Source organism: Xyrauchen texanus, chromosome 31 (genome assembly GCF_025860055.1).
Source record: "Xyrauchen texanus isolate HMW12.3.18 chromosome 31, RBS_HiC_50CHRs, whole genome shotgun sequence".
Classification (NCBI taxonomy): Eukaryota; Metazoa; Chordata; class Actinopteri; order Cypriniformes; family Catostomidae; genus Xyrauchen; species Xyrauchen texanus.
The window spans coordinates 18,273,913-18,299,442 of NC_068306.1; the positions used below are offsets into that span (position 1 = coordinate 18,273,913).

Below are 25,530 nucleotides of genomic sequence, written 5' to 3' on the forward strand. Positions count from 1 at the left end.
AGCTTGGCCTTGAACGCTCTGTGCTGCTTGTCAAGATGCATAGGCAGGTATGGCGAACTCATAGGATGAGTGCCCATGCTGGACGGGTTCTGGATGTTTTGGCAGCACATGTGGGAGTGCTTCAGAGGCCATCAAGGGAGTGGTAAACTGCTTGACATTTTGCTGCAAGACCCCCCTTTCTTGCCTTTTTTCCTAGCATTGTGCCTATGTACCAAAAAAACAACAATTAGTATAGGGATGAATAAAGGGATTTAACATGAAAATAAACACACATGAACAATGAATTACTGGACCTACCACTGGGAGAGCATCAGCTGGTTTAGCTCAAACAGCTGCAACCTTGTCTGGGTCATGACTCCAGGGCTGGACTACCTCCCTGACCATCCTGTAATCCTGGAGGATGGAAGCTCACTTGTTCTTCCTGACTCTGTCAGATCTGACCGGCAGGGTAAATGCGACAGAGAGCCAGGCAAATGGCCTCAACAAGACGGCTGGCGTTGGGCCACTGAGCGGGTCTATGAAGTGAGACGTAATCTTAAACAGATTATTTGAAGAATAAAGCAAAAACTACATACAAAATTACATACAAATACTCCAAAATTACATGTAAATACAGACATATACCGTATATACTCAGACTGTCAGTGCCAGGGGTCACATTCGTTGCCGAGTGACTGGCTTTGAAGCGCCCCTTCACCAGTTTGTCACGGTGGTGAGCAGGGTAGATAAGTACACCCTTGTCATGCTCTGACAGTTTGCCCCATAGAGTGACAATCTCCTCTACTTTCCACTGTGTGATGAACCCTTGATGTCTGAGGTCGACCAGACTGTTGACAGGCTTGATGACATGTCATAACCAGCTTTGCCATCTGGTACCAGACTCTCCACCTGTACATTAAAATAAATGATTACACATCTCTCTCTCATCCCTCTTATTCTGTCCTATCACTCTGCAAACTCTACAAATAAGCTAATTAAGTTATTTCTACATTTTTGCAAATCTCCTTATAAATAAAACCAGACCAGAAATCTGGAGTCCCTCAATCTGCAGCAACCCGAAACATTGCATATAAGACACAGATATGAACACAGAATTCATGGAGAAATTTTTAAATAGTGCAAAGTACAGACAGCAGCACACTTGTTTATGCCGCATAACCTTGCTCTATAATTCTTCAGGATTCATCAAACTCTTCCCTGTCCAGAAGGAATTAGCTACTTCTGTCCAACAGCCTGAAACCACGTTACTGGACGTTTGGAGAAAGATAATGCCAGATTTGTGATGTACTAGCAGGTTTGTATTGCAAAACTGAAGCTTCAAATGGAAACAGGCCTATAAGCTGTCTATTGTATGTCTGTAATTTTGTTTACACATTGGTATATTGTGAAATAGGTTTGTAATTTACTGTATCAGTATACTTTATGCTGTAGCTACTGACTATTTTTAATTTACTTCTAAATTAAAATTCTTCATATTTTTATTAGTTACCATTTCTAATAAAACTATCTATGAACCCTGCATTCAGTATTTCAACAAGACAATTTTATTTCATATGATAAAGCTTTATTTTTGTCATCCTGTGAATATTCTGGTAACAGAATAAAACCCACATTGAAATATCTGTAATTAATAAACACACTCTGCATGAGCTGTACAAATCAGAAAAGAAACAGTAGTTTGTTACATTAAATATAATTTCACCCAGTCCTTTAAACATTTTGATTTAGTATAATTAGTTAATAAGCATAATAAATGATATCAGACAATGGTACATGTACAATGAAAACTGTATACCAAGCACAACATACACAAGTATACTGCATACAGTGAAAACTGTATGCACTAAGGTTTTTCACAAGAAAGTAATATTACATTGTGGCATCATCCCTGACCAAAGGTTCCCATTCATTTAATAATAATAAAAAAAAACAAAATGGTATCTCTTATACATGGCCCCATTTTAAATTGAAAACACCCATCGACCCAAACACTGCCTGACATTCATTAATGGTAATACAAGCATTTATTTTTATTGCTGCCCCAATTTATCAATTTTAACCTCTTGATAAAAGACATACCAATTAGTACCAAATAAACCCTCACCAACATTAATAAAGCTGAGATGAATCATTGCCCAGAGTTAACTGTTAAAACGAGACATGCAGTGCAAAAACTTACAAATGTGTGCAGAGTACACCTGAATGCATACTGATCATTATTCATTCAAATAAATATTTTTCCACATAAGCTGCCTTTCACATCATGTCATAAGTGACAAATACATCAAGATACCTTGACAAGTAAAGTTATTTTTCAATTGATAACTCTGCTAGACTCCTGGTCTAATAAATACTGAGAAAACGTACCACACACAACTTCTGTTATATTTTGCTGAATCAGTTCAAGTGCATTTAAAACAAAATCAACAAAGGCAGACGCTGTTGCTCTCTATGCAAGCGCAAGTGTTGTGTGTGTATACGCCAGACAAACTGTGGGCTCTCAGTCACTTTTGGCTTGTTTATCTGCTTGTCTTTGCTTAATTTCGCTCACAATTTTCAGCAGTGACAGTACTATAGGCACACACATGGGTAGGAATAGAGGAATGTAGATGGCAAACTTCTGATCATCTGGAAAATAAAGGAGATGCAAAAGAGAGGGGTCGAAAAAGGCTCTCTCTGAAGCCAAAATGGCCTCCCTGCTGTACTGGAGAGCAAAAGCTAAATTCCCAGCCTCTAGTTCAGCGACAGCAGACTGGAGCGAAGTCACTGCACTGGAAACCTGTGGAAGAAATAACAAAAATGTACATTTTAGAATTTAAAGAGGACAAATATTCCAAAATTGTACACCAGAATGATTTCATGTGTGTAATAAACTCCAGGTAGAACTCTCACCTGTTGTGCAATGTTGTCATTGATTACAATATTTCCGATTTGGTCGAGAAGCTGAGCCAGCGAGGTGATGGTGGTGCTTGCAGTGGCTATGTTCTCTACACTGCGGCTCCACAACAGCCGATCTAGCTCCCAGTCGGCCAGTCCAGCACTGCCTGGGCTCTGCAGCACAAAGCCTGGAGGAGGATGAGTATGCTGTAGTCCTAGCAGAAGGCTAAAAACAGGATGAGGGAGAGAAAGTGACATAAAAGAAATGTACCTGCTACCATGTTAACATGTTAATTCACTGCGATTAATTATATTTCAATTACGCAATTAATAATTTCCCCGGACCATAATATGGAAGATTTCTACCATCAGAGCAATTTAATCGGTTTTCTGCAGGGGCCTGCAAGCAAAACTCCAGCTGTATAGGTATTGCACAGCTATTCAGGCAACAAACCACACTCAGGCTTGCTTGACACTTGTTACGGCACAAGATGAGGACAGACACGTTTAAGCGTTCATACATTTTGATCTGTTTCTCACCACACCTATTTTAATGCTTCTGAAGACATGGATTTAAATGTTGGAGTCATTTGGATTCATTTTATGTTTCCTTTGTGATTTTTGGAGCTACAAAAGGTCTGATCACCATTCACATGCACTGTGAAGACATAAAGAGCTGAGATATTTTTCTAAAAATCTTTTTTTGTGTTCTGCAGAAGAAAGAAAGTCATACACATCTGGGATGGCATGAGGGTAAATGAGAGAATTTTTATTTTGGGGTGAACTATCCCTTTAACAATGTATTGAATTATTGTTATTTGAGGGCTTAAGCAAATATTTATATATCCAATTAAATAATCAGCATATCATGAAATTAATTTGATTATAAATTAAGTGATAGACAGCCCTAATAAGAAGCAAACAGAGAAGTACTAACCGTAACTGGGCCAAAAACACACCCATCACTTTTGCCATGTTAATGTTTATGTCTACAGGTAGTTCAGCTTCAGATCCATACATATCATTCACATTGTATACCTGTGGATGTAAATTAGAGAAAAAAGATTAACCTTGTAATACAGACTGTTTACACAAACACCAAGAATATCCAAGGTTCCCATTTTTTAACCGATGAAATTCTAGTCATTTGGGATTGCTAGGAACAGATTTTTATTCACTAATAAATCATTCAGACTGGCTTGTGAATTGTTTTGAACTTTTCATTGACTCAAAAGAACTCATTTACAAATCAGAAATGATGATGGCTTACAAAATCTAGCTGATGAGATATTTTTTGGCAACGGAAAACTGGTAAAACTAATCAGATGCACATATTTATTATAAAAAATATCCACGACTTAAAGTTTTGCTCCATTTCCATAACATTTCCATTCCTAAAAATTTCAGTTTTAAATTCTCTGATATTTTCAGGTTATCAATGACTGTGGGAACTCTGCAAAACAGATAAATTAACAGATCCAATGTGTATCGAATCTGTTTAAGTGAATATTTTTGGACAGTACCATGATGCCACCCCAGCGCGGGCTGTGGAAGGCATTGGAGGGCACCTCCTTTTTGCTGTGGTCTCGGATGAAAAGAGGAGAGTGAAGGGCATCTGGCACATACAGCAGGAAGTTTAAAACAGGGTTTGAGGAAGCTGCATTGGACCCTACATGAGATATAATTACAATAGGTTTTAGTGACAAGTGCACCAATAACATTTTCATTTAAGCCAAACTAATTTGAAAGAAAACGAGCACACGGTGGAAACCATTTTCATATATTCTACTTCCTTTACACAATTTTTAGATAACAAAATCAGTTTACTATATTAAACAGTTATAGGGAAATTCCTTTTCTCACCAAGTCTTGCCTCGACAGGATTGATAACGTGTGAAAGGCTGTCTGCACTGAGTGTGTAGGCTGACACACTGTTGTCAAATCGAGGGTTAACACCAAGAACGGCATAATACAGAATCTTAATTAAAAAGAAAAGATACCAGTTAAGGACAAACAGCACCTGAGAACAGCCACAATCATATGGTTAATCATTCGTAGGGTCCATCCACACAAAATTCTACTTGTTCATAGGTACCTGAGAGTCCACTGAAAAGTTGGCTATAGGGGAAAGTTTATTCAGTAGAGGCTGAATGTAGCCATGAAGAGCACCTTCGATTTCCCAGTGAAGATTGTGTGACTTTGGATCTGGATTGAGCAGACTGAATGTGATCTCATAGCCTAAGAGATGAAAAATGAAAGGAGAAAACAAGGTTAGGTAGCTTTACATGAAACTTGAGATTTACAGAGAGACAAGAAAAACAAGAGGAATACACACCTGGGCTAGATTTGATGGATCTCATGTTGTCTGCCATACTCTCCTTGGTGAATTTGGCCATGCGAACACGGTCACTCAGAGCAGCTATAATATCCTGGTGACTGAAGGACATGGTGTTCACTATCTGCTCCACTTGCGGGTCTAGATTTGATAGGACCTTCTTCAAACTCCACAAACTTTTAACGGGAGCAGAACGTAGCAGCGCAGTGCGCCTCTGGCCAACATACACTTTCACATCCTGATAGTAAACCGCCAGAGAGAGAGGTTTTTAGCTAAATGTATTTCAAGAGTGATTTAATTTGTATTCAGTTGGTCTTACCTCTGGCAATAGGGTGGAGGAGTCGGGGATCACATACACAACCACAGACCCACAAGAACTCTCCGAGAGTATATGCAAGGATAGATCTGCTTCTGTGGGGGGGAGAGGAAAAGAGCTCAGAGATACCTCAGTGATACTACCACCAGATAAGTAAGCTTATATGACAGCTCGTGTTTAATTCAGGGTTCCCACCCTTTATGACCAATGAAATTCCATGACCTTTCCAGATGATTGTCATTACTGGATAGAGATTTTTGATTGGCTAATTAATCATTCAAACTTGAGAATGATTTTGACTTTGACAAAAGTACATTGACAGGAATAGATTCAAAAGAGCAATTTGCTCACAAATCACAATGGCTTGCAAATAGATTTTCCACTACACAAGAGCCAAATCTAGCTGATTAATTATTTTTAGAGCAGATAAAAAAACAGAAAAAAAGTGTTTTCACTATGGAAATCTTTTGCCATTTTAATGACTTTTCAGGCCAGGAAATCACTCCAGGTGACATCCAAACATCCAATATTTTGGCAACAATATATAGTCACAACCTGCAGCAGTGTGCTGATTCAAGGCGTCTTCCTCCATTATAGTGGCAGTGCGATATTTGGTTTCATATGTGTACCGAAGACCTGTTTTAGCTGGAAAGGATAAGGAAAAAACGTGTTTAAGATATCAAATCTCTGTTCATTGCAGAGCCACAAAACAACATAAAGGAATTACAACACTTCCTGTTTCACCCCAAAAATGAGGCTTCTCTTTATTAGTAGAACATAAGCATGTACTTTGATCAGAAGGAAACCAAGATTTAAAAAAGAAAAATCATTCAGCCAGCATAATGTAACATGCTCATGCAGTGTGTGCGAGCATGCAGATGAGACAGATTATTACAGCTATTCATTGATCCAGATGTATTTATGAAATATTTTTGGAGATACATTCACCGACCACTTTATTTATATATTTTTTCTCCCCTAATCTCCCAATTTTGGAATGCCCAATTCCCACTGTGCTCCAAGTCCTCATGGTGGAGTAGTGACTCGCCACAATCCAGGTGGCGGAGGACGAAACTTAGTTGCCTCCGCGTCTGAGGCAGTCAATCAGAGCATCTTATTATGTTGTTTGTTGAGCGCATTACCACAGAGACGTAGCGTACGTGGATGTTTCACACTATTCTACGTGGCATCCACGCACAACTCACCAAGCGCCCCACCAAGAGCGAGAACCACATTATAGTGACCATGAGGAGGTTACCCCATGTGACTCTACACTCCCTAGCAACTGGGCCAATTTGGTTGCTTAGCAGACCTGACACTCACCACTTTATTAAGAACACCTGTACACCTACATAGACATGTGATTATCTAATCAGCCAATCATGTGGCAATAGTGCAATGCATAAAATCATGCAGATACAGGTCAGGAGCATCAGTTAATGTTCACATTTTGGGTGAGAACAGACCAAAATGTAACACCTTTTTCGCTGAACATCTTACAATTGCAGTCTACAGGAACAATCATGATTTCAAGCTCGATTACACTTACTAATACAGTTTGCAGAGTGCTAGATGGCGCTGGGAAGTATAATCAAGCTTGAAATCATGATTGCCAAGGAGACAGCTGATGTCAATATTTTCAGTAAAAAAGGACTTAAATATTGATCTGTTTCTCACTCACACCCATCATATCACTTCAAAAGACATTGATTTAAGAGTTGTATGTGTAACTTGTATGCTGCCTTTATGGAGCTTCAAAGTTTTGGTCCCTATTCAATTACTTTGTATGGACCAACAGAGCTGAAAAATTCTTTATTTGTATTAAGCAGAAGAAAGTAAGTCATAAACATCTGAGATGGCATGGGTGTGAGTAATTATTAGAGAACTTACAATTTTTGGGGTGAACTATCCCTTAATTGTAAACTCACAAAAGATTAGTTTCGTAATGATTTATAATAATTTTATGAAATACATTTAATGACTGTAGAAAATTGGCAACAAAATATTCATACACGTGTAATTCTTACACATTTATAAAAACAAAAAGGCATGTTCATGTGAATTATATCAAGTCTGAAAATTCAAATTTGTAAATATTTATATAGCAGCGTGCATGTGATTCCCTGCGTGCTGCAAAAATATCAGCCCTGATTCTAGGCACGATCACGTAAGAACGGAAATGGAAAGAAAATTCTGTTTCTGCTCAGAACGAACCAAAATGAAAAACCATTTCGTTTTAGTCCCTGGTTCTTTGAGAATAACAGCGGTTTCATGCAAAGCTTACTGATAGTTTCTAGGAAGATTAAAAAGAAAGCATCTGTTGCTTACCATCAACAACGTGTTCTTGTTCTCTAACATTGCTGAGTGGAACCTTTGTCTGCTGTTCTGGGGTCAGTGTTCCCCGAGAGAAGACCACCTCTATATTAACACTTAGCTGGAGCTGGCAAACACAACAAAGATAATCATTTCGGAAGCAAATTTAGCATTTTTGTCAGAAATAATGCTTCAATCTTCATAAAGGAAGCCTTTCCTCTTGTTACCTGAAGGGAATCGAGCTCGCTGATCTCAGAGAAAGGCAGCCAAGCGCGGTAGGTCTCTGTTGTCTTCCACCATAGTGGGATGCCCACCACAATGACCACTGCAGCTATGGCAAGGGCAGCATATCGCCCTCGCTGCTTTTCTGTGATCAATGCGAAACTTTAGCCATCAAACTACACATTGCTCAACGAGACTCAAGGTAAACACCGTCTATGCTAGTAAACACGACAGACAGACAGACAGACAGATGGCCAAAGATTGACCCAACCCTGCTAATTCAACATGAACGCTGAACACATTAAGCTAGCGAGAAATTTACATTAAACTTCTTTGTCGAGGAATAATAAACACACACATATAGGCTGTAAAAATGTGCGGGTATATACATATATGTCAAAACAAAATAAGAAAATCGTTGTGAATTCTTATACAACACTCACCAAGCTGCAAGACGGCCATTGCTGTGTGAAATTACTAGCACAAGACAAGGCCCGCGATTGGAGGATTCTAGCCAATCAGAGGCCAGAACGTCAAGAGGCCTCCAGTCAAAGTAAAAGGGGCGGGTTTACTGTCACTCAAATTTCCAAATGACCAATACCCACTTCCGGTTTTCATTATTTAGATTATTAATATTAATATGGTTCAATATGCATGTTCTTTAGCAGGCGAAAATTACTAGGTAATTACTAATATTTTAAGTATTTATTTTGTTTATATGAATAGTAATACATTGCAGACATTTGCGGATCAAAAAAGGATAGTTTGCATCAGGGTCAGAAATTAAAAAAGGCTCAGGGCAAATAGCCAAATATGCCCCCAAAATAGAAATTGTTAAAGGCTAAAAAAATCACCCTGTAACGAATTCCTCTGTTTATTTTGAATTATTAACAACTGATGTAGTTTCTAATATGGGGCAGTGGTGGCTCAGTGGTTGAGGCTCAGGGTTACTGACCAGAAGGTCAGGGGTTCAAGCCCCAGCACCACCAAGATGCCACTGTTGGGCCCTTGAGCAAGGCCCTTAACTCCAGGTTGCTCCAGGGGGATTGTCCCTGTAATAAGTGCACTGTAAGTCGCTTTGGATAAAAGCATCTGCCAAATGCATAAATGTAAATGTAATATTCTATTATAGGATGTGTTATACATATTAAATGGCATAAAATATGAGTTGATGTTGATTTCATTTTTTGGGAAAAAAAATTATGTATTCTCAGTGTAATTATTCAGATGGAGAACTATGTAAATTTAATGTATTAAACTTAAGTATTTGAAATGAATGGATTAAATCCAAGGGGCAATAACTGCCCTTTAATGAAAAGTTAATTTCTGAAACTGGTTTTCAAAAACTTTAAATTCAATTAGACATACCTTTAATCCTCTCTACTCTTTCAGTACTGAACATTTATTATGCAAAATGCTTACTAAAGTAATGAAAAATAATAATAAAATGAAAGGATGCAATAGGAGATATGCCCTTTTGGGACTTATCCTACATGTTTACAATCTACAACTATATAAACATGATTAGATCAGCAAATTTCTAGGACAGGAAATACTCATTCAATGACAGGCAGCAGGGCTGTGTATTCAGTTGTGTGGTGATCATACCGTAACTGTTTCAGGAAAACTATCAATTGGAATGAGTGTATAACCACAGTATGTGATTGCTCGACACCAGATGAAAAATGTGCATGTGGTCTGTGTGAAATAATAATAAACAGGATCTGAGGTTTTACAGTAATTTTATTTTAGTTTTAACTATCTGACACACAAAGTGCTTAGAAGACAACATAAAATCACAATATCACAATTTGTTCAACAGTGACTGCTCCCCTCCCCAGAAGCTTCGTCTTTACAGCCAATAGAATTTAATTATTCACGAAGCGCACTATGTCACAAATAAGGGGAGTAGAGGGAGAGCATGATACACTCAAGCAGACAATACATCAAGAATACAATTTAAAATTAAAAGAACTATTAATGTTTCCAAATTAATGTTGTAAATATTTTATATTCAATTTCTATAATATACACATACTGCCCAGATAAATAATTAATATTATATATGAACACACCTCAACCTAATATTACCCAGAGTCTGGCAGAGTTAATCATGTTGTGACTACTGAGCAATTATACATACTCTTGTTTCTTTCCCAATATGATAAACTTGGCTTGCTGGGAGACACTAAATTGTAGCTTTAGAAATCAAATCACCCATACATGACAGAATGTTTTCAATAATAGTATTGATGAGGCCCAACTGCACTGAAAGGAATGTGAAACGTCAACTGGTGGCTGGTGCCAACTGGAATGACTTGTATATGACTTAAAAGTAAATGGTGGAATTTTGTGAAACTCACAAAAAAAACATACATGTACATACTTAGCTATCTTAGCATACCAGATATCTGGCCAAAACAAATACTGTTTTGGCCAGATATCATGAAACCATGCCTAGAACTTTTTAAAAATAAGAATGATTAATCTCAATCTCAAATATTAATCTCAATCACCTGCGTAACATCCTTTTTCTACTTTCCATTTCTAAAGTTTAATACAGTTTAAATAGATACATTATGAGACATTGCAATGACAACCTTAAAATACAGAAGACAACGTAGGCCTGTGATTGATTGGTGACAGGAAGGGTAGCAGCTGTGCACTATACTATTGGCCGGCGGATGCTGAAAAGCTGTGATGCAGGATGTTTAGTAGGCATGATTGGCCACGTAAAGGGACTGTCCTGCGGATCCACCAGTTGCACTGGAGACGTACTTTCCCTGAGCAGCCAAGCCGTTAGCCTGAGGAAAGGTCACAAAGGTTAGTTTAGGTTGTCTAAAGATGTCTTGAGTGATTCTTGATCTTGGACCTTTTTTGTGGACAATTTCTGTTTGTTCCTTGAAATTGGAGTTTTAAGAAGACATTTTTAGTTTGCTGTGCTTGGTCCTTTTTCCACTCGTGGAGTGTGTACCTTAGTTTGCTTTTGTTTACCCTGTTTTCTCCCCTTTATGTGTTTTCTGTTTTTATTCTAAAGTTTAATAAAATGACCTCAATTACAGTTCTGCTGGTAATTGTGCTCATCTCCTGTGTGTGACACTATAGATAAGTTGAACATCTTGTGAAGTTTTGGTTCGTTTTGGACAAATTTTGATGTTGCATTATATTTTACATATATAGTTTGGAAATGAGCTTTATGCAAATGTATCTGAATTTAGACTTTGTGCTGAAAAATACTTATTTTGAAATGTCTTAGTGCAAGGAACTATTTCTCAGGAAAATAGCAAATTGCACTTTGCGCAACTTCATTAACATACAATATAAACAAAGTTTGCATGCATACACCCACAGGTAGCACAAACACTCCCACCAATGGCAACTTGTTCAAAAGTTGCACTTAGAATTAGCACGCTCAGAAAAATTAGGATAAGACGTAGCATTATCGTTGTGTGTAGTGCTGTGCTTTGCGCACTCACAAAAATAGACCCAGTAGTATTGGAACGTTCTCAATGTTATTTTACTATATAATTATTTTCAAGGTTTAAAGTGAAGTGTGTATTCTTTTGGATGTTAATATTTGAAATTTCTCTATTCCAACTTAATATGCAGAAACAACTAAAGTAATTAATTAGTAGGTGAATTAGAAAAAGTGAAAACACTGTGATGCTAGCGCCATTGCTTACCAATAGTGTGAGTTTTGGGTGGGACTGTGATGTCAAGGAGGAGGGCGTGGCCGGCACTGAATCAACTGATCAGCGGGACAGTGAGACAAAGGGGTGCCAGAGACGGCAGTTCAGGAGAGAGAGATACACTGTGTGTGTTTGTATATATTTGTTTTATGTTGAGTTTTATATTAAACTTTACGTTGACTGTTTAGCCGGTTCCCGCCTCCTTCTTGCCCGTCCTAAACCGTTACAGTGGTGCCGAAACCTAGGAGGGAGGTGCTGTCGTAGAGTCCGCTGCTGTCTGCTGAGAAGGGGAGGAGTGGTTCTGTCCGCCAGGGGTCGGAGGGCTCGCTGCCGTCCAAAGGGGGAGAAGCGAGCTGTCATCCACCAGATGGTAGGAGCGGTTGAGGACTGGGCAACGGCATGTCCAGGAACCAGCGGGCAATTTTTCTCTCTCGCCCTTTCCCTCTCCCCACACCTCCCCACACCTCCCCTCGTCTCTCCCCCAGGTTCCCAGGAGGTGGGGCGGACCAGCGGCTGACAGAACTGCCGGAAGGGCAGCGTCTCACCTCCAGAGATGGGGGAGGGAGTAGGTCAGTCTGGTGGAGCCCAGACCTGAATCGGGCAGGGGAGGAGTGTGACAAGGAGGAGGGCATGGCCGGGCCGTGAGGGTGCACGGCCAACACTGAATCAGCCGATGAGCATGAGAGCGAGATAAAGGGGAGCCGGAGATGCTAGTTGGGGAGCGAGAGACACACGCGGCTGTACTGCATGTGTGTGTTTGTTTATTTAATGTTGAGTTTAATACTAAACTTTCATTTGACAGTCCTTGCCTGTCCTTAACTGTTACAGGGACTATCTGCTTTTTTTGACCAATGGCAGATGGGGGAGTATTTGGAAACCTCAAAACTATCAATATTTTTGTAATCCCGTTTGGTCATGCTAGTGGGGCAAAAAATGCATACTTCACCTTTTAAACTTTGCAAATTAGTACCAACAAAGCAAGCTAAAACTAGCTAGTCAATTAGGGAGGAAAATGTAAAAAAATTGCATTACGAGGAAACTATTTGATTAACTGACCTCAGCACGCTTGATGAACTCTTCTGTGGCAGCCTTCTCGTTATCCTTGACTCCGCGCCAGGCGGTAAGGACAGAGGCCTGCAGGGCACGTCCATAGGAGAAGGTGAGGGCCCAGGGCTTTGTCAGAGGGCAATTGTTGATGGCGTTCAGGTTAACGGAGGCCTCCTCCTCACTCTGGCCCCCAGAGAGGAAGGTCACACCTGGGCAGAGAAATTTCAAAATGGATTATGTAGCATTTCTGAAATGGTAATGTGACATCACTGCATACTGAGAAGTGTTTTATTAATTCTATTACAGCTTGGCTTTCCCCACTTGTTGCAGTTTTCCTCTACGCTAAATGTTAGAATGCACCCTTCTGCATTAAACTGAGTGAATCATTGTGACTCACCTGTTACTGCGGGGGGAACGGTACGGCGCAAGGCTGTCACTGTTGCCATGGCGATTTCCTGACTGCTGTATTTGGTGGGGCAGGAGTGTCCAGAAGTTACCATGTTGGGTTTCAGAAGAGTACCCTCCAGATAAACGTGATGGTCAGACAGAGCCTTGTAACAGGCAGCAAGGACCTGGAGATGAATGGGAACAGGAAGATAGTGGTTGGATACTGGGCTAAATGTAGCTAAAATTATGTTGGCTTGACAAAGATAATTAGATATTTATTTCTGACTGAAACTCATCCAAGAGCTTTTAAGCTAAATTCACTGAACTGACTTGCGCCAACATTTCCATAGACTTACATTGACAGAATGTTCAAATGAGTCTGAAATGGCATGTTTGTGAACTCAAACTGTTGAAAGCTTTTTTTTATTAAACGCTCCTCTCACTTTTCATGTACCTTCTCTGTGACATACTGGCAGCGTTTCAAGTCGTGGTCACCATCAGGCAAAATCTCTGGTTCCACAATGGGCACAATGCCATTCTGAAAAAAACAAACAAACAGTGTATGTTACTTATCAAAAATACTTGCAAAGACAACACACTCCATTGGTTAGCTAACTATAAAAACTATATACAATACATTGAGTATATACATACAATATATCTGCAACAAGACCTTTGTATATATTGCATACTGCAACAGTTTCCTTACTAACATATAAAAGTTCTTGCATTTGAGATAACATTCAGTGTAAAGGTTTTAAGGAGCTCACCTGCTGGCAGATGCTGGCATAGCGAGCCAGGACGTTGGCGTTCTCCATGATTGCTAACTCTGAGGGGGTGGTCTCACTAATTTTCAACACGCTGCGCCACTTGGCGAAGTCTGCACCATCTTTCTTATATTGAGCACAACGTTCTGACAAACCATCAAGTCCTGAAGACACACAGGTACACCATCACCAACACATGTTGTTGCTGTGATAGATATCAGAATTTGTATCTAATGTTTAAACAGTGAATATTCTCCAAGCTTACCCTGTGTTGTGGTCTCGCCATTTGTTCCTGCCAGTGGGACAACACCTTTGTCCACCTGTAATGAAGGAGAAAGGGGCTTTCTTTAGGATGAAAGTTCCATGGCAGCATCATCAAGGAGTCAATAATCCAGTAGTCCAATTTTTAAATTTAAAATAAATAAAATCCTTTGAGATCAAATAATATCTAAACTAGATTTATGCACCTATACAAATTAACCATACAAATCATTTGAAAAACAAATATTTCAAATGTATACAATTGTTTATCACATATACAGTATATCACTAAACACATACAAAAATAAACATGAACAACCTCCTTTAACCTGTTCAACTCTTAAACCCCACCCCCGGGTTGAAAATTATATAATCATGATCATCCTTCAATATTTATATGTCCTGATGGAATATTAACAGTCATATGTGGTATCATTACAAAGCTTAGAACCTCTACTTGTCAAATAAATCCATCATCTTTTTATTTATTTTACATCGTGCAGCATTTGAACGTTTAAATTCCCACCTCTGCAAACAATATACCGATAAAAACCAAGATTATGAATTTTTATATTTTTAATATCACTCAGATGAACATAGACAAGCCATATATCAAACAAAATCTCTCATTATCCAGATTATGTATATTTAGTTTATTTTGTTGGAATAAAACAACAGATCAAAGAAGATCTTTTATATTTGTAAACACCGTAGTGCAGAACATAGGTTATTTTCATAAAATCTGTAAAATATGGTATCGTCCACGGATAATGGCGAGACATACATCATTGGAAAGCTGATGATCTAAGCTGGCCAAATACATGTCAGTCTTTCCCTCCCAACTAAAGAGAGCCTGAGATTATCGTCATTATTATTAATTGAGTCTGTGCACAATTGGGCGTCAACACTAGGCCTGTACCGTGCTCTCACGTGAGGCGCACTTTGCACAGGATTATTATATTATATAATATATAAATTGCAAACACTTACTGTAGTTTGAGTTTGCAATTTATATTGCCGTTTGTTGTCTTTATCATTCAATATTTGCTTGTTCTAAATTATTATTGTTACAGTATATTACTGTTTTACATTTTATAATTTTTTATACATTTGTTATGATATTATAAATACATTGTCATGTCTCAGGTCTCATTTTCGTCTCATTACTAATATTTTGTGTCTTTGAAAAGAAGATAAGAAAACCTGTTTGGGAATCCTTGTAAGTGCTGTTGTCATGTATACCAAATAATAAAAGTAGGATTTTTGTTGTAATATTCTTAGTAGCTTGTTATTGCACTTTGGATAACTCGGGACCTTGGAGACACTAAATGGCCACTTTGCCTCCCTTCGGTTTCATAGTAATACATTTTGAATGGTAAATGATAGAGAAAAAAATAATAATTCAGTGTTTGCTGCCATCTAGTGGAATCAAACAAAACTTGAAGAGTATACAGGGCTTGAGTTATGCACTATCAAAACATAATAAAAAAATACAAATAAAAAAGCGCCTATTTTTTGTGTTTATTGCAGTAGTTTGAACAAATAAAATAAAAATTATTGATTATTGATCATTATTATTTATACAATAATTACGTTTCCTTTAAAATGAGACCAACATTTTACATTTACTTCACTCTATGTGGGTAAGAGGAGCCTTCAGATTTGGGTATGACACTTTCAGGCGGAATTCCAAAACCCCCCCCCTAAGAGTTGATCAGGTTAACCAGATCATCTAATCCTCTGGCTGCTGTGTTTTCTATAAACTCTATTCTCTTATCCATATCAGCCATTGCTATCATACAAGTACAATGCTACTGGGTTTTAAAGATATAGGTACATCACTGACACTTGAGGTCCATTACATTTAAAAAAATTCACATTGTATCATTATTTTCTAGAACATTAAGCTCATTTTAACCCCTAATTCTCATGACTGTAACGTGAAATTGAGTCTTATTCTCATCATGTACCATGAACAAAACAATTAAGTATTTATACATTATTTATACCTCATGGTAGCATGTGTTAGACGGCCTTTAATTGAACAATATTTGATTTTAATATATTTTTTTATATATATATTAATAATAAATAGATGTTTATTTTACATACGCTTATTTCCCTTATGGCTTTGGTGACCTGAACATTTCTTGACAGGTTTCGTGAGATATAGTTCAAGATAGATAGACTAAATCGAACTAATGAAACAGTGTTGTACCTTGATTCCCACAACAATGCCCCTGTCCTTGATCATTTGGGCAAAGTTTGTGCCATCATCAGCGTTCTGGTAGAGGGTCTCGTGGAAGAAGATAACACCGCCGATGCACTTGTCAATGCGCTCATCAGCGGAGAAAAGAATCTGGCGATACAGACGCCGGTTCTCCTCTGTGTTCTCCACGCCGATGGGGTTCAGGCGTTTGGCCATGCTGCCTATATAGATGCACACATTCATATTGTTGTGTTAGAGGAACTGGTAGAAATCGGACATGAGTGCTTCGATCAAACAGGCAAAAAGCTGCTGTCTATACAAGTGTATCTCAAAATGGCAAATTATATACAACCAAATCAGCAATGACGATGGGCTAAAAAAAAAGTTGCGAGCCAAGTTTAAAGTTTATCTGTGTTTGTATATGCCATTTAGTACGTAATTTCCGGCCGATTAAACACTTATGACTCAGCTATTCCATAGTATTTTTACATGCTTGACATGCACATTTTGATTATTGATGAAAAAACACATGATAAAACAGGCTGTTCTGTCTAAATCACATTAAGTATTTTTAAAGTTCAGTACTGTGATAGCATTTACATATCAATAATATCAATTAAATGGCCTTAACTAATGTAATAGCCAGAATACAATGTGAACAATTTGGGGTTATGAACTGGATCCTTGCTTTAAAATCTTGGAGAAACCCTTGTCTCTACTACACTATTACTACGTTACCAAGTTTGTTATTTTGATATACGTAAGGTGCAACCCTCACTGACCTGTGGACTCATCTGCAGCGAGGATGCCCTTTCCAGGAGCTACGATGCGCTGAGCGATGTCCTGCAGCTCCTTCTTTTGCTCAGTTGTGAGTGCTGGGTACTGGTGTGTCATGATGTCTGAAGATCAAAGCAACCTGTGACAGTGATAGAGACACAGATGTCATTTCATTAGGATGATTTTTGAGCATCCCAAACAGCCCAAGCACAACGGTATGAGTTTGGGGCGGAACTATCTGTATGTCCGACCAATGGTGGTTGGAGGGAGTGTACAGGAGACCTGCTTGAAAACAATCATTATTTTTGCAATCTGTCTGCCGCAGAAATTACACTTGCTTTATGTTAATATACATAGCTATATAAAGAGATATAAAGTTGTTTACGGGAACAAATCATGACACGCTTGGGAAACTGGCAGTGCTCCAGGCAGCCTTAGATACCTCTGTCTTTTATCTGAGGAAACCAAATTCAACCAAGGAACAAACAAACTGTCTCCACAGAAACTGCCTATGGTTAAAAAAATGTGTCCCATTATTCAGGGTATAAAAAAAGAGTTTGGATAAAATTCCTGTCCACTCTCCCTTATAGCTTTCCAGTGGGGCTGGATTGCATAATAACTCACTACCAAGCCAGCAGAGCATTTTCACCCAGTCGCCGCCCCCAGCACTTCTCTATTAGATGATTGTGGCAGGAGAGGTTATGCAATCATACTCGTCTAATCTCTGCTGTCAATCCACATTATACATGACAATGTCTGCGACAGTCTGTTACTACATGTTTTTAGAACACTTTATTAACACCACATTTCATTTAAAGGGCATGTTTTTTTGTTTTTTTTTACAGGCATTGTTATTTTAAAAAGATCCTTTCTTATAGCTGTCATTTCTTACAGTCACTCCATTGATTGTCATATTTCACAGTGACAGTGCAGTTTATTGCTTGTCTAAGTCCTTTTTATGGCTGCAAATTGATCACTCTGACATTGGTTCAGCGCTCCCCCATCTCTGTGCTCAATGGAATGAGCCGAAACCGGCACAAACTGGCTGGCCTGTTTGTGGATGTAAATCACAGTTGGATGCACTGAGAACTGAATGGGCCAGTTCATGCAATGATTTATAAATGTATATAAATTACATATTAAGAAAAACAAAAAACAAGAATGATAACATAATTAGGCTAAATACTCTCTTCTAAACACAGAACCATACTGATTACATTTCTGACTGACTGCATTACATTTACATGTTCCTGATATATGTTACTGAAATGAATTAACTAGACACACTTCTCTGTGGATTTTAATAAGACATTTAACAAAACAATTGGCTTATAGATTGTCGTCGATTCTCTATCTTGAATCTTGGTTACCACTGTATTTCTATGCTCAACCAGCAGGTTTATCACAGTGTTATTAAAGGAATAGTTTACCCAAAAATGAACATTTTCTCATATACTCACTCTCACCCAGATGTGTTTGAATTTCCTTCTTCTGCAGAACACAAATTATGATTTTTAGAGGAATATTTATTCTCTGTTGGTCCATTTAATGCAACTGAATGGTGGCCAGAAGCTCCAAAAAGGACATAAAGGCAGCATAAATGTTGTCCATGCGACTCCAGTGGTTAAATCCCTGTCTTTAGAAGCAATGTGATAGGTGTGAGTGAGAAATAGATCAATATTTGAGTCATTTTTAACTATAAATTATCCTTCCTGCCCAGTAGGTAGAGATATGCACGAAAAATGTGAATCGTTTAAAACAAAAGAAGAAGAATGTGAAAGCTGACATTTATAGTAAAAAAAGGAGTCAAAAATGTATATTTTCCTCACCCACACCTATCATATTTCTTCTGAAGACATGGATTTAACCACTGGAGTTGTATGGATTACTTTTATGCTGCCTTTATGTCCTTTTTTGGAGCTTAAATATTCTGGTCACCGTTCAGTTACATTAAATGGACCAAAAGAGCTAAAATACTCTTCTAAAGATCATAATTTGTGTTCTGCAGAAGAAAAAAGTTATACACATCTGGGATGGCATAAGGGTGAGTAAATAATGAGAGAATTTTCATTTTTGGGTGAACTTTTCCTTTAAGGTGACAACAGTACACATATCCCTAAAGACTGGGATACGGCACTGTAGAAACATGAGCCCTGTGAACCAGTTTGCTTCACTGGTTCTGTTAAACAGTGGACGTTTCCACTGAAAAACAGGACCTACAGCTGCATCTTATTTCATTCATCAGTAAATTCAAAATGATCAGGGATGTGTTAAAGCATGCTCTTACTACACCTCTAACAATATGGCATTTCACATTCTATAAAAAAAATTCACCTTTTTAATTTTGACTTACAAGAGCAATGCCTAATTGCCAGAAAAGTTTCTTTTTCTCCATGACAATTACATTTCATTGATATTGTACCCTAAACAAAGGGCAAATGGAGATCATTTTGAATTGTGACCGCAGTCAGTGACTGTGACGGCTGCAGACTATGGCCCTATATAAATTGACCTTCACCTGCCCTTTGCTTGCAACACAATGTCACTAAATATATGGCATGGTTTGGTATGGTAGGAAAGCCCAAACACACATGTGACTGCACAGCACTTGAATGTACTAAGGAGTAAACCAGTATGATGATTACACTTTAAATATTTTACAATATGCTATCTTACATGCTCTTCATGTAGCTACTTAGCTTCACTGTAAAGACAGTATTCCGGCCAATGACTTGGTTAAAGGACTATTCAGGATTCAATCAAAGTTAAGCTCAATTGACAGCAATTGTGACAATGTTGATTTCCTCAATTTATTTTGACATGTCCCTCCTTTTCTTTAAAAGACGCAAACATCAATGTTACAGTGAAGTACTTACAATGGATGTAAGTGGGGCCAAATTTTTGGAGGGTTTGAGTCTGGCTAGCATTATTTTCCAGATCCTTAATCCTCACCAACCAAATTCTTCATTCTCCATCTCGATCAATAACATAGCAAAATGCCAAAAACTTAAAATATATATTATTGATGAATAGCTATAATACTATTCATAAAAATTTTGACAATAATAAAACTAAACAAGCTTAGAAATTGCAGGGGTCATACATACTAATAGAGTATTATATATTATTCAGCATTTGACTGCTTGCCAATTTCACAGTTTATTATATAATATTTAACAGAATACAACAGAATTGCTTCCAAGAAAAATAAATCAGCTTGTCATTTATAAAGAGCCATCAGTGACTCTAATGCAAGTGTGCATGCATTATGATGATTCATGGTGATACTGTTTAGACACTGCATGTCTGTGTTATTTAGTTACAGTCTTAATTCTCAACTGTTTTTAAACAAATCACACAGTAGATCAAATGAATGGTTGTAAGGCATTAATCTAGTCTGATGCTTGAATGCCAAGAGTAAAAATACCCAGATGGTTGGAGGCCAATCGGTCTATAATCTATCATGGGCTTGAAGAACAGCCCTTCTGCTTATAAAAGCGATGACATCACAATGTGGGAAGTATGGAATGAGTTTCCGGACATTATTCAAAAGGAATTGCAAATTGTATTTGCAATTGCGTTTTCAATTTGTGGACGCATAAAATGTGACATAATCCAAACGCAATTGCAAATCGCGCATTAAGGTTTGCATTTTCGTTTAAGCGAATGCACAGTGACTGCCAAATTTCAAATGGAAAAGCAAAGTCCGTTTGCAACTGTGTTTCCCATATCTTACGAGTTTTGGCCCTGTCATATTTAAATAGCAATTTCAATTACCATGTCTGCTTTTTCACTTTCTCAGCGTCGCGTATGTAGCCAGCCAAAACTCAAATGGAATAATATATATATATATTTTTTTTATTGCAATATTAACAAACAGAACAAGAAGATACATACAAGAAATATAAACAATCTTTCAAAACAAAAGAGAAATTATGGTTCAGAATACATTAAGAGAGGAAATGTGAAAGAAATTTAAATATATTCAACAATAGTCTAAAAAGAAAAGAGAGTAAGAGAAGAAAGAAAAAAAAGAAGAAGAGGGCACAAAAGAAAAAAACATTAAGAGAGAATATTAAACATGGCACTAATTCTGGATGTTTTCATTGCTTTCTTGTTAACAGAAGTTGAAATTGTATTTAAATACATTAAGTTCTTCTTTGAAAAAGCTAAAGTGGGGTTTACTTTTCATATATTTACATTTATGGATAAGAAACTTTCCAATATATAAAAGAAGGTTTATACAAAAACATGCATTAATTAGATTCTTGTCTTTAACATAAAATCCAAAAAGAATGTGTCTATATGATAAAGAAAAGTTACATAAAACCTTTTGGACAATCAGAGCATCAATATTGTTCCAGAAAGACCGAGTAAAAAGACATTCCCAAAACAAATGATCAACAGTTTCAGAGGAGGCTTCACAAAAGAGCAGGAAGTATCAATATCATTTCTAAATTTCTTTAAAAAGCATTTAACTGGATAAAATCTATGAATAATTTTATAGGATATTTCTTTAACTTTATTAGTTAGAAAGAATTTCTGAGGATGTGACCAAACATATGACCATTTAATATCATCAAAAAGGTTATTCCAATAAGAAATGGAGGAAGGAATTGAAGTAACAGGGTCCAAAAATAATGACCTAATTTTATAATTGGATTTATGTATTGAAAAACAAATAGAACCAACCACAGTAGATTCAGGGCTAGGGGAGAAACAGAAGTCACTGTAGCACTATTATTGTTTCTAAACAGCATACAGATTTCCAAAGAGATGGCCTTGAAAACTATATTAAATTCTTTACTAGATACTGGGAATTGGTATCCTGAAACAAAATCGAATAATTAAATAAATTACCTTCACTATCAAATAGCTGGTTTACTAATATCACCCCATTATTGAACCAGTTTTCAAGAAATAAAGATTTCCTCTTATGAAGAATATTATAGTTGTTCCAAATTAAAAAATTGTGTGGCGAGAAATTATGCTTGTAAATAAGTTTCCAAGCCATAAGCATCTGCTGATGATAATTGGAAAGTTTGACAGGAAGTTTACTAATTGAATAATTGTACATTAAAAGAAAATGTATACCTCCTAATTGAGAAAAAATATATCTTGGGATTATACTCCAAATAGAAGGTTGATTGTGAAGGAAACGTTTAAGCCAATTAATTTTTAAAGTATTGTTAAGAGAATCAAAATCAATGAAATTTAAGCCACCTTTATTATACGAATTCAAAATAACTGATTTTCTAATACTCAAATGGAATACTAATTCCCTTAGTATTTCCATTTCCGATGCCTTACACAGAAATCTGTCAATCAGGGTCAAGGGTGGGATTATGCTATGGGGCGTGTTTGTCTTGGGAAGTGACGTCACTCACAGTCGACGGTCAAGAGGTGATGCCCTGAACAGACGCTGGTTTATCAAATCAAATCAAATCACTTTATTGTCACACTACCATGTACACAAGTGCAACAGTAGGTGAAATTCTTGTGTGCAGTTCCGAGCAACATAGCAGTCATGACAGTGACGAGACATATACCAATTACAGTAAATAACATACTTACACAAAACAATTTACATATCAAATGTACACATACTTACACAACACAATAATTATATACAATGTACAGTAAACAATACACACAATATACAATACAATAAGTAGGAGTATATGAAATATATATATCTATGAAGTAGTATATTGAGGAGAATATGTTGACAGTCCAGTGTGAGATTATAGATGAATAAAGTGCAGTGCTAATTACTGATCCTGATAGACTGTGAGTGATGTCACTTCCCAAGACAAACACGCCCCATAGCATAATCCCACCCTTGACCCTGATTGACAGGTTTCTGTGTAAGGCATCGGAAATGGAAATACTAAGGGAATTAGTATTCCATTTGAGTTTTGGCTGGCTACATACGCGACGCTGAGAAAGTGAAAAAGCAGACGTGGTAATTTAAATATGACAGGGCCAAAACTCGTAAGATATGGGAAACAGTTGCAAACGGACTTTGCTTTTCCATTTGAAATTTGGCAGTCACTGTGCGTTCGCTTAAACGAAAATGCAAACCGTGATGCGCGATTTGCAATTGCGTTTGGATTATGTCACATTTTATGCGTCCACAAATTGAAAACGCAATTGCAAATACAATTTGCAATTCCTTTTGAATAATGTCCGGAATATCATTCCATAGGGAAGCCTTATAGAAGATGCCTTTCATAGAAGATGTCTGAGACAGAAGTAACGGTTTGATTTAGCATGCATCCCTTTAAAATGTGTCATGCAGAGACCAAACCCTAAGCCAGTATTACACTGTGCAGACTTAGAATTAGTCAAAGCCGAAGCATTAAGGATGTCTTGTCTTTGAACAGATGTTGTCATGCCAACGGAAATAGTCATGTAAAAGAGCAAATAGAAATGAAAGTGCATGTTTTGACAGTGCTGTGGATTAGCGTTTAAAGATCTGTACATCCTGATGTGCTTAGTCTTGGTCATATGCTTAGTTCGTTTAACCTTCAACAATACACAGCATGCATGTAACTGTTGTGCCCAGAGAGGAGATAGACGCCCCCACCAGCACGTACACGGCACAAGAGAGGATGGGAACATGGCACGTGTGAGTCATTACAAACCACCTACACTGCAAGCGAGTCACGCGACGCAAAAGGAACGCTCCCATATCTACCTCGCTTACAGTTATGACAGGAGTGTTCGTGTTAATTTTGGGATATGAATATCATATTTTATAAATATGAATTGGGATGTAAATGGAAACATGTGTGAAGGACAGTTTTTATCAATCTTACGACCTTTCGTTGTTTATAATGATGATAATGTCATTTGACCTTCTATTATTTATAATGATGACAATGTCATATTGTAGCTAAGGGGCCGTTCACACCTAAACGCGTTTCTGACCATTGCGCTGTTAAGATGTGCTACCAACGCTATATTCGCATAGTTTTAGCGTTAGGGGTAGGGGTAGTGTTAGGCCAGGGCTTAGAACAGCCTCACACCATATCACACTATCTGATATTTTTGCTGGTAGTACATCCTGATAGGTATTATCTGCCTGACAAGATGTGCTACCTAGGATAACACGTCATGCTGTAGTACATGGCGACAAGTTCTCGCGACATGTGCTACCCATTAATTAATTTACATATAACTGTTGTTACTGCCGGTAGTAGCACATCCTGAGCATGGAATACCGATTGTCGCTGCAGGAGCGCCGCGTTTTTTAAACGTCGTGTCAGGTAAATATAATTTCAGCGTCACGAGACACCGTCATGCGCTCTGCTCTGTTCGTTGCCCTGCGTTTAGCGGTTCAGCGCAAGAACGCGATCGCTATGAACTACTAATATTACTAAGTGTGTATTAATTAATCAAATCGCTCCAGAAAATGTTATTTTCCGTCAAGTTTGGCTGTATTTGAGCTAGGTTAAAGCGAAGCTGCTGCTGTCTCGTTAAGGAAGTGCCTACGTGCCGATCGACCACACATTCTTCCGCAGACATCAGCCGTATGCATCCATACATTCATATAGAGTTACAACGATGATGCATTTTGTGCATATACCGAAAGATTTGGGTGTCGTTTAACTAATGACAATTTACACGTTTTCGGTTTGTCAGCTAGATGTAATCCGACCAAACAATCGGAAGAGATGCTGATGTCGAAGCCCGTGCTCAAGTGAATGTCATGAATGTCGATTTAATGATGTTTATCTTTTTACAGTGACCTTGGGTGCTTTCTGACGCCTTATAGAAGAACATCTGACAGCGAAATGGATGAGAGATGGGTTTTATAAATTTTATAAAAGGTCTGCGACATCACGATAATTGTACCATGATGAAGAAAGCCTTATTTAACGGTCACAACCACCTGTTGGGTGATGTATATTCAATTCTGTTTATATGATGCAATTCAAAGGGGAGCTGCACTTTGTTGAAAATACTATTTAAGAAGGAATTTTCATTCGTTTCGACATAAAATTATTGTCTGTTTAAGGGTTTTTCACTCATTCACAACAACACACTTCAACAATATTGATATATTATATATATAAAAATATATAAAAAACAAAGTTACATACCTGCTTAGGAGATGAGTGTTTGAGGAGAAGGATGCAAATAATGGTTTACTGTCGACAGTCTCCCGTTTCAATGCAAGAATCAACCCTCCCGGGGCGTGGCTTTTTTTTACGACCACGTTAGAATATTATGGAATATTCATGAGGCTTTAAAGTGACCCTCCTACGTCACTGTCATCGTCACCATCTCATTGGACGATCCCAAGCTTGAGGTGTGTCTTTCGA

The 25,530-nt window shown here is 37.7% G+C and overlaps 3 protein-coding genes across 3 annotated transcripts in view; all 3 read right to left on the reverse strand.

The window, feature by feature from the left end:
- Positions 1-3,413, reverse strand: part of gdpd4b (glycerophosphodiester phosphodiesterase domain containing 4b) — a 54,934-nt gene extending 51,521 nt beyond the window's left edge. The window contains exon 1 of the mRNA XM_052100602.1: positions 3,399-3,413. The gene's annotated coding sequence lies outside the window, so the exon portion shown is untranslated. The remainder of the gene's footprint in view (positions 1-3,398) is intronic.
- Positions 1,559-8,566, reverse strand: pigs (phosphatidylinositol glycan anchor biosynthesis, class S). Its single transcript, XM_052100604.1, has 12 exons — positions 8,507-8,566; positions 8,069-8,208; positions 7,857-7,968; positions 6,084-6,173; positions 5,532-5,623; positions 5,213-5,450; positions 4,973-5,115; positions 4,741-4,855; positions 4,401-4,546; positions 3,815-3,915; positions 2,893-3,103; positions 1,559-2,779 (listed from the first exon to the last, which is right to left on the reverse strand). Exons 1-12 carry the CDS (start codon positions 8,523-8,525, stop codon positions 2,501-2,503), a joined length of 1,686 nt encoding a protein of 561 aa, XP_051956564.1. The 5' UTR covers positions 8,526-8,566; the 3' UTR covers positions 1,559-2,500.
- A 1,222-nt stretch (positions 8,567-9,788) lies between these two features.
- Positions 9,789-25,435, reverse strand: aldocb (aldolase C, fructose-bisphosphate, b). The gene is made up of 9 exons (XM_052100256.1): positions 25,309-25,435; positions 17,206-17,339; positions 16,433-16,644; positions 14,219-14,273; positions 13,957-14,117; positions 13,641-13,724; positions 13,197-13,371; positions 12,809-13,008; positions 9,789-10,867 (listed from the first exon to the last, which is right to left on the reverse strand). Exons 2-9 carry the CDS (start codon positions 17,315-17,317, stop codon positions 10,775-10,777), a joined length of 1,092 nt encoding a protein of 363 aa, XP_051956216.1. The 5' UTR covers positions 17,318-17,339; positions 25,309-25,435; the 3' UTR covers positions 9,789-10,774.
- Between the last annotated feature and the right edge of the window lie 95 nt (positions 25,436-25,530).

Coding starts and splice junctions, on each gene's coding strand:
- aldocb (XM_052100256.1), bottom strand. CDS start 17,317: ATGACACACCAGTACCCAGCACTCACAACTGAGCAAAAGAAGGAGCTG. Junction 16,645..17,205: donor CGCTGCAGATGAGTCCACAG/GTCAGTGAGGGT, acceptor GCATCTATATAG/GCAGCATGGCCAAACGCCTG. Junction 14,118..14,218: donor TGGCGAGACCACAACACAGG/GTAAGCTTGGAG, acceptor GTGTGTCTTCAG/GACTTGATGGTTTGTCAGAA.
- pigs (XM_052100604.1), bottom strand. Junction 5,116..5,212: donor ATCCATCAAATCTAGCCCAG/GTGTGTATTCCT, acceptor TTCATCTCTTAG/GCTATGAGATCACATTCAGT. Junction 4,547..4,740: donor TCCTGTCGAGGCAAGACTTG/GTGAGAAAAGGA, acceptor TATCTCATGTAG/GGTCCAATGCAGCTTCCTCA.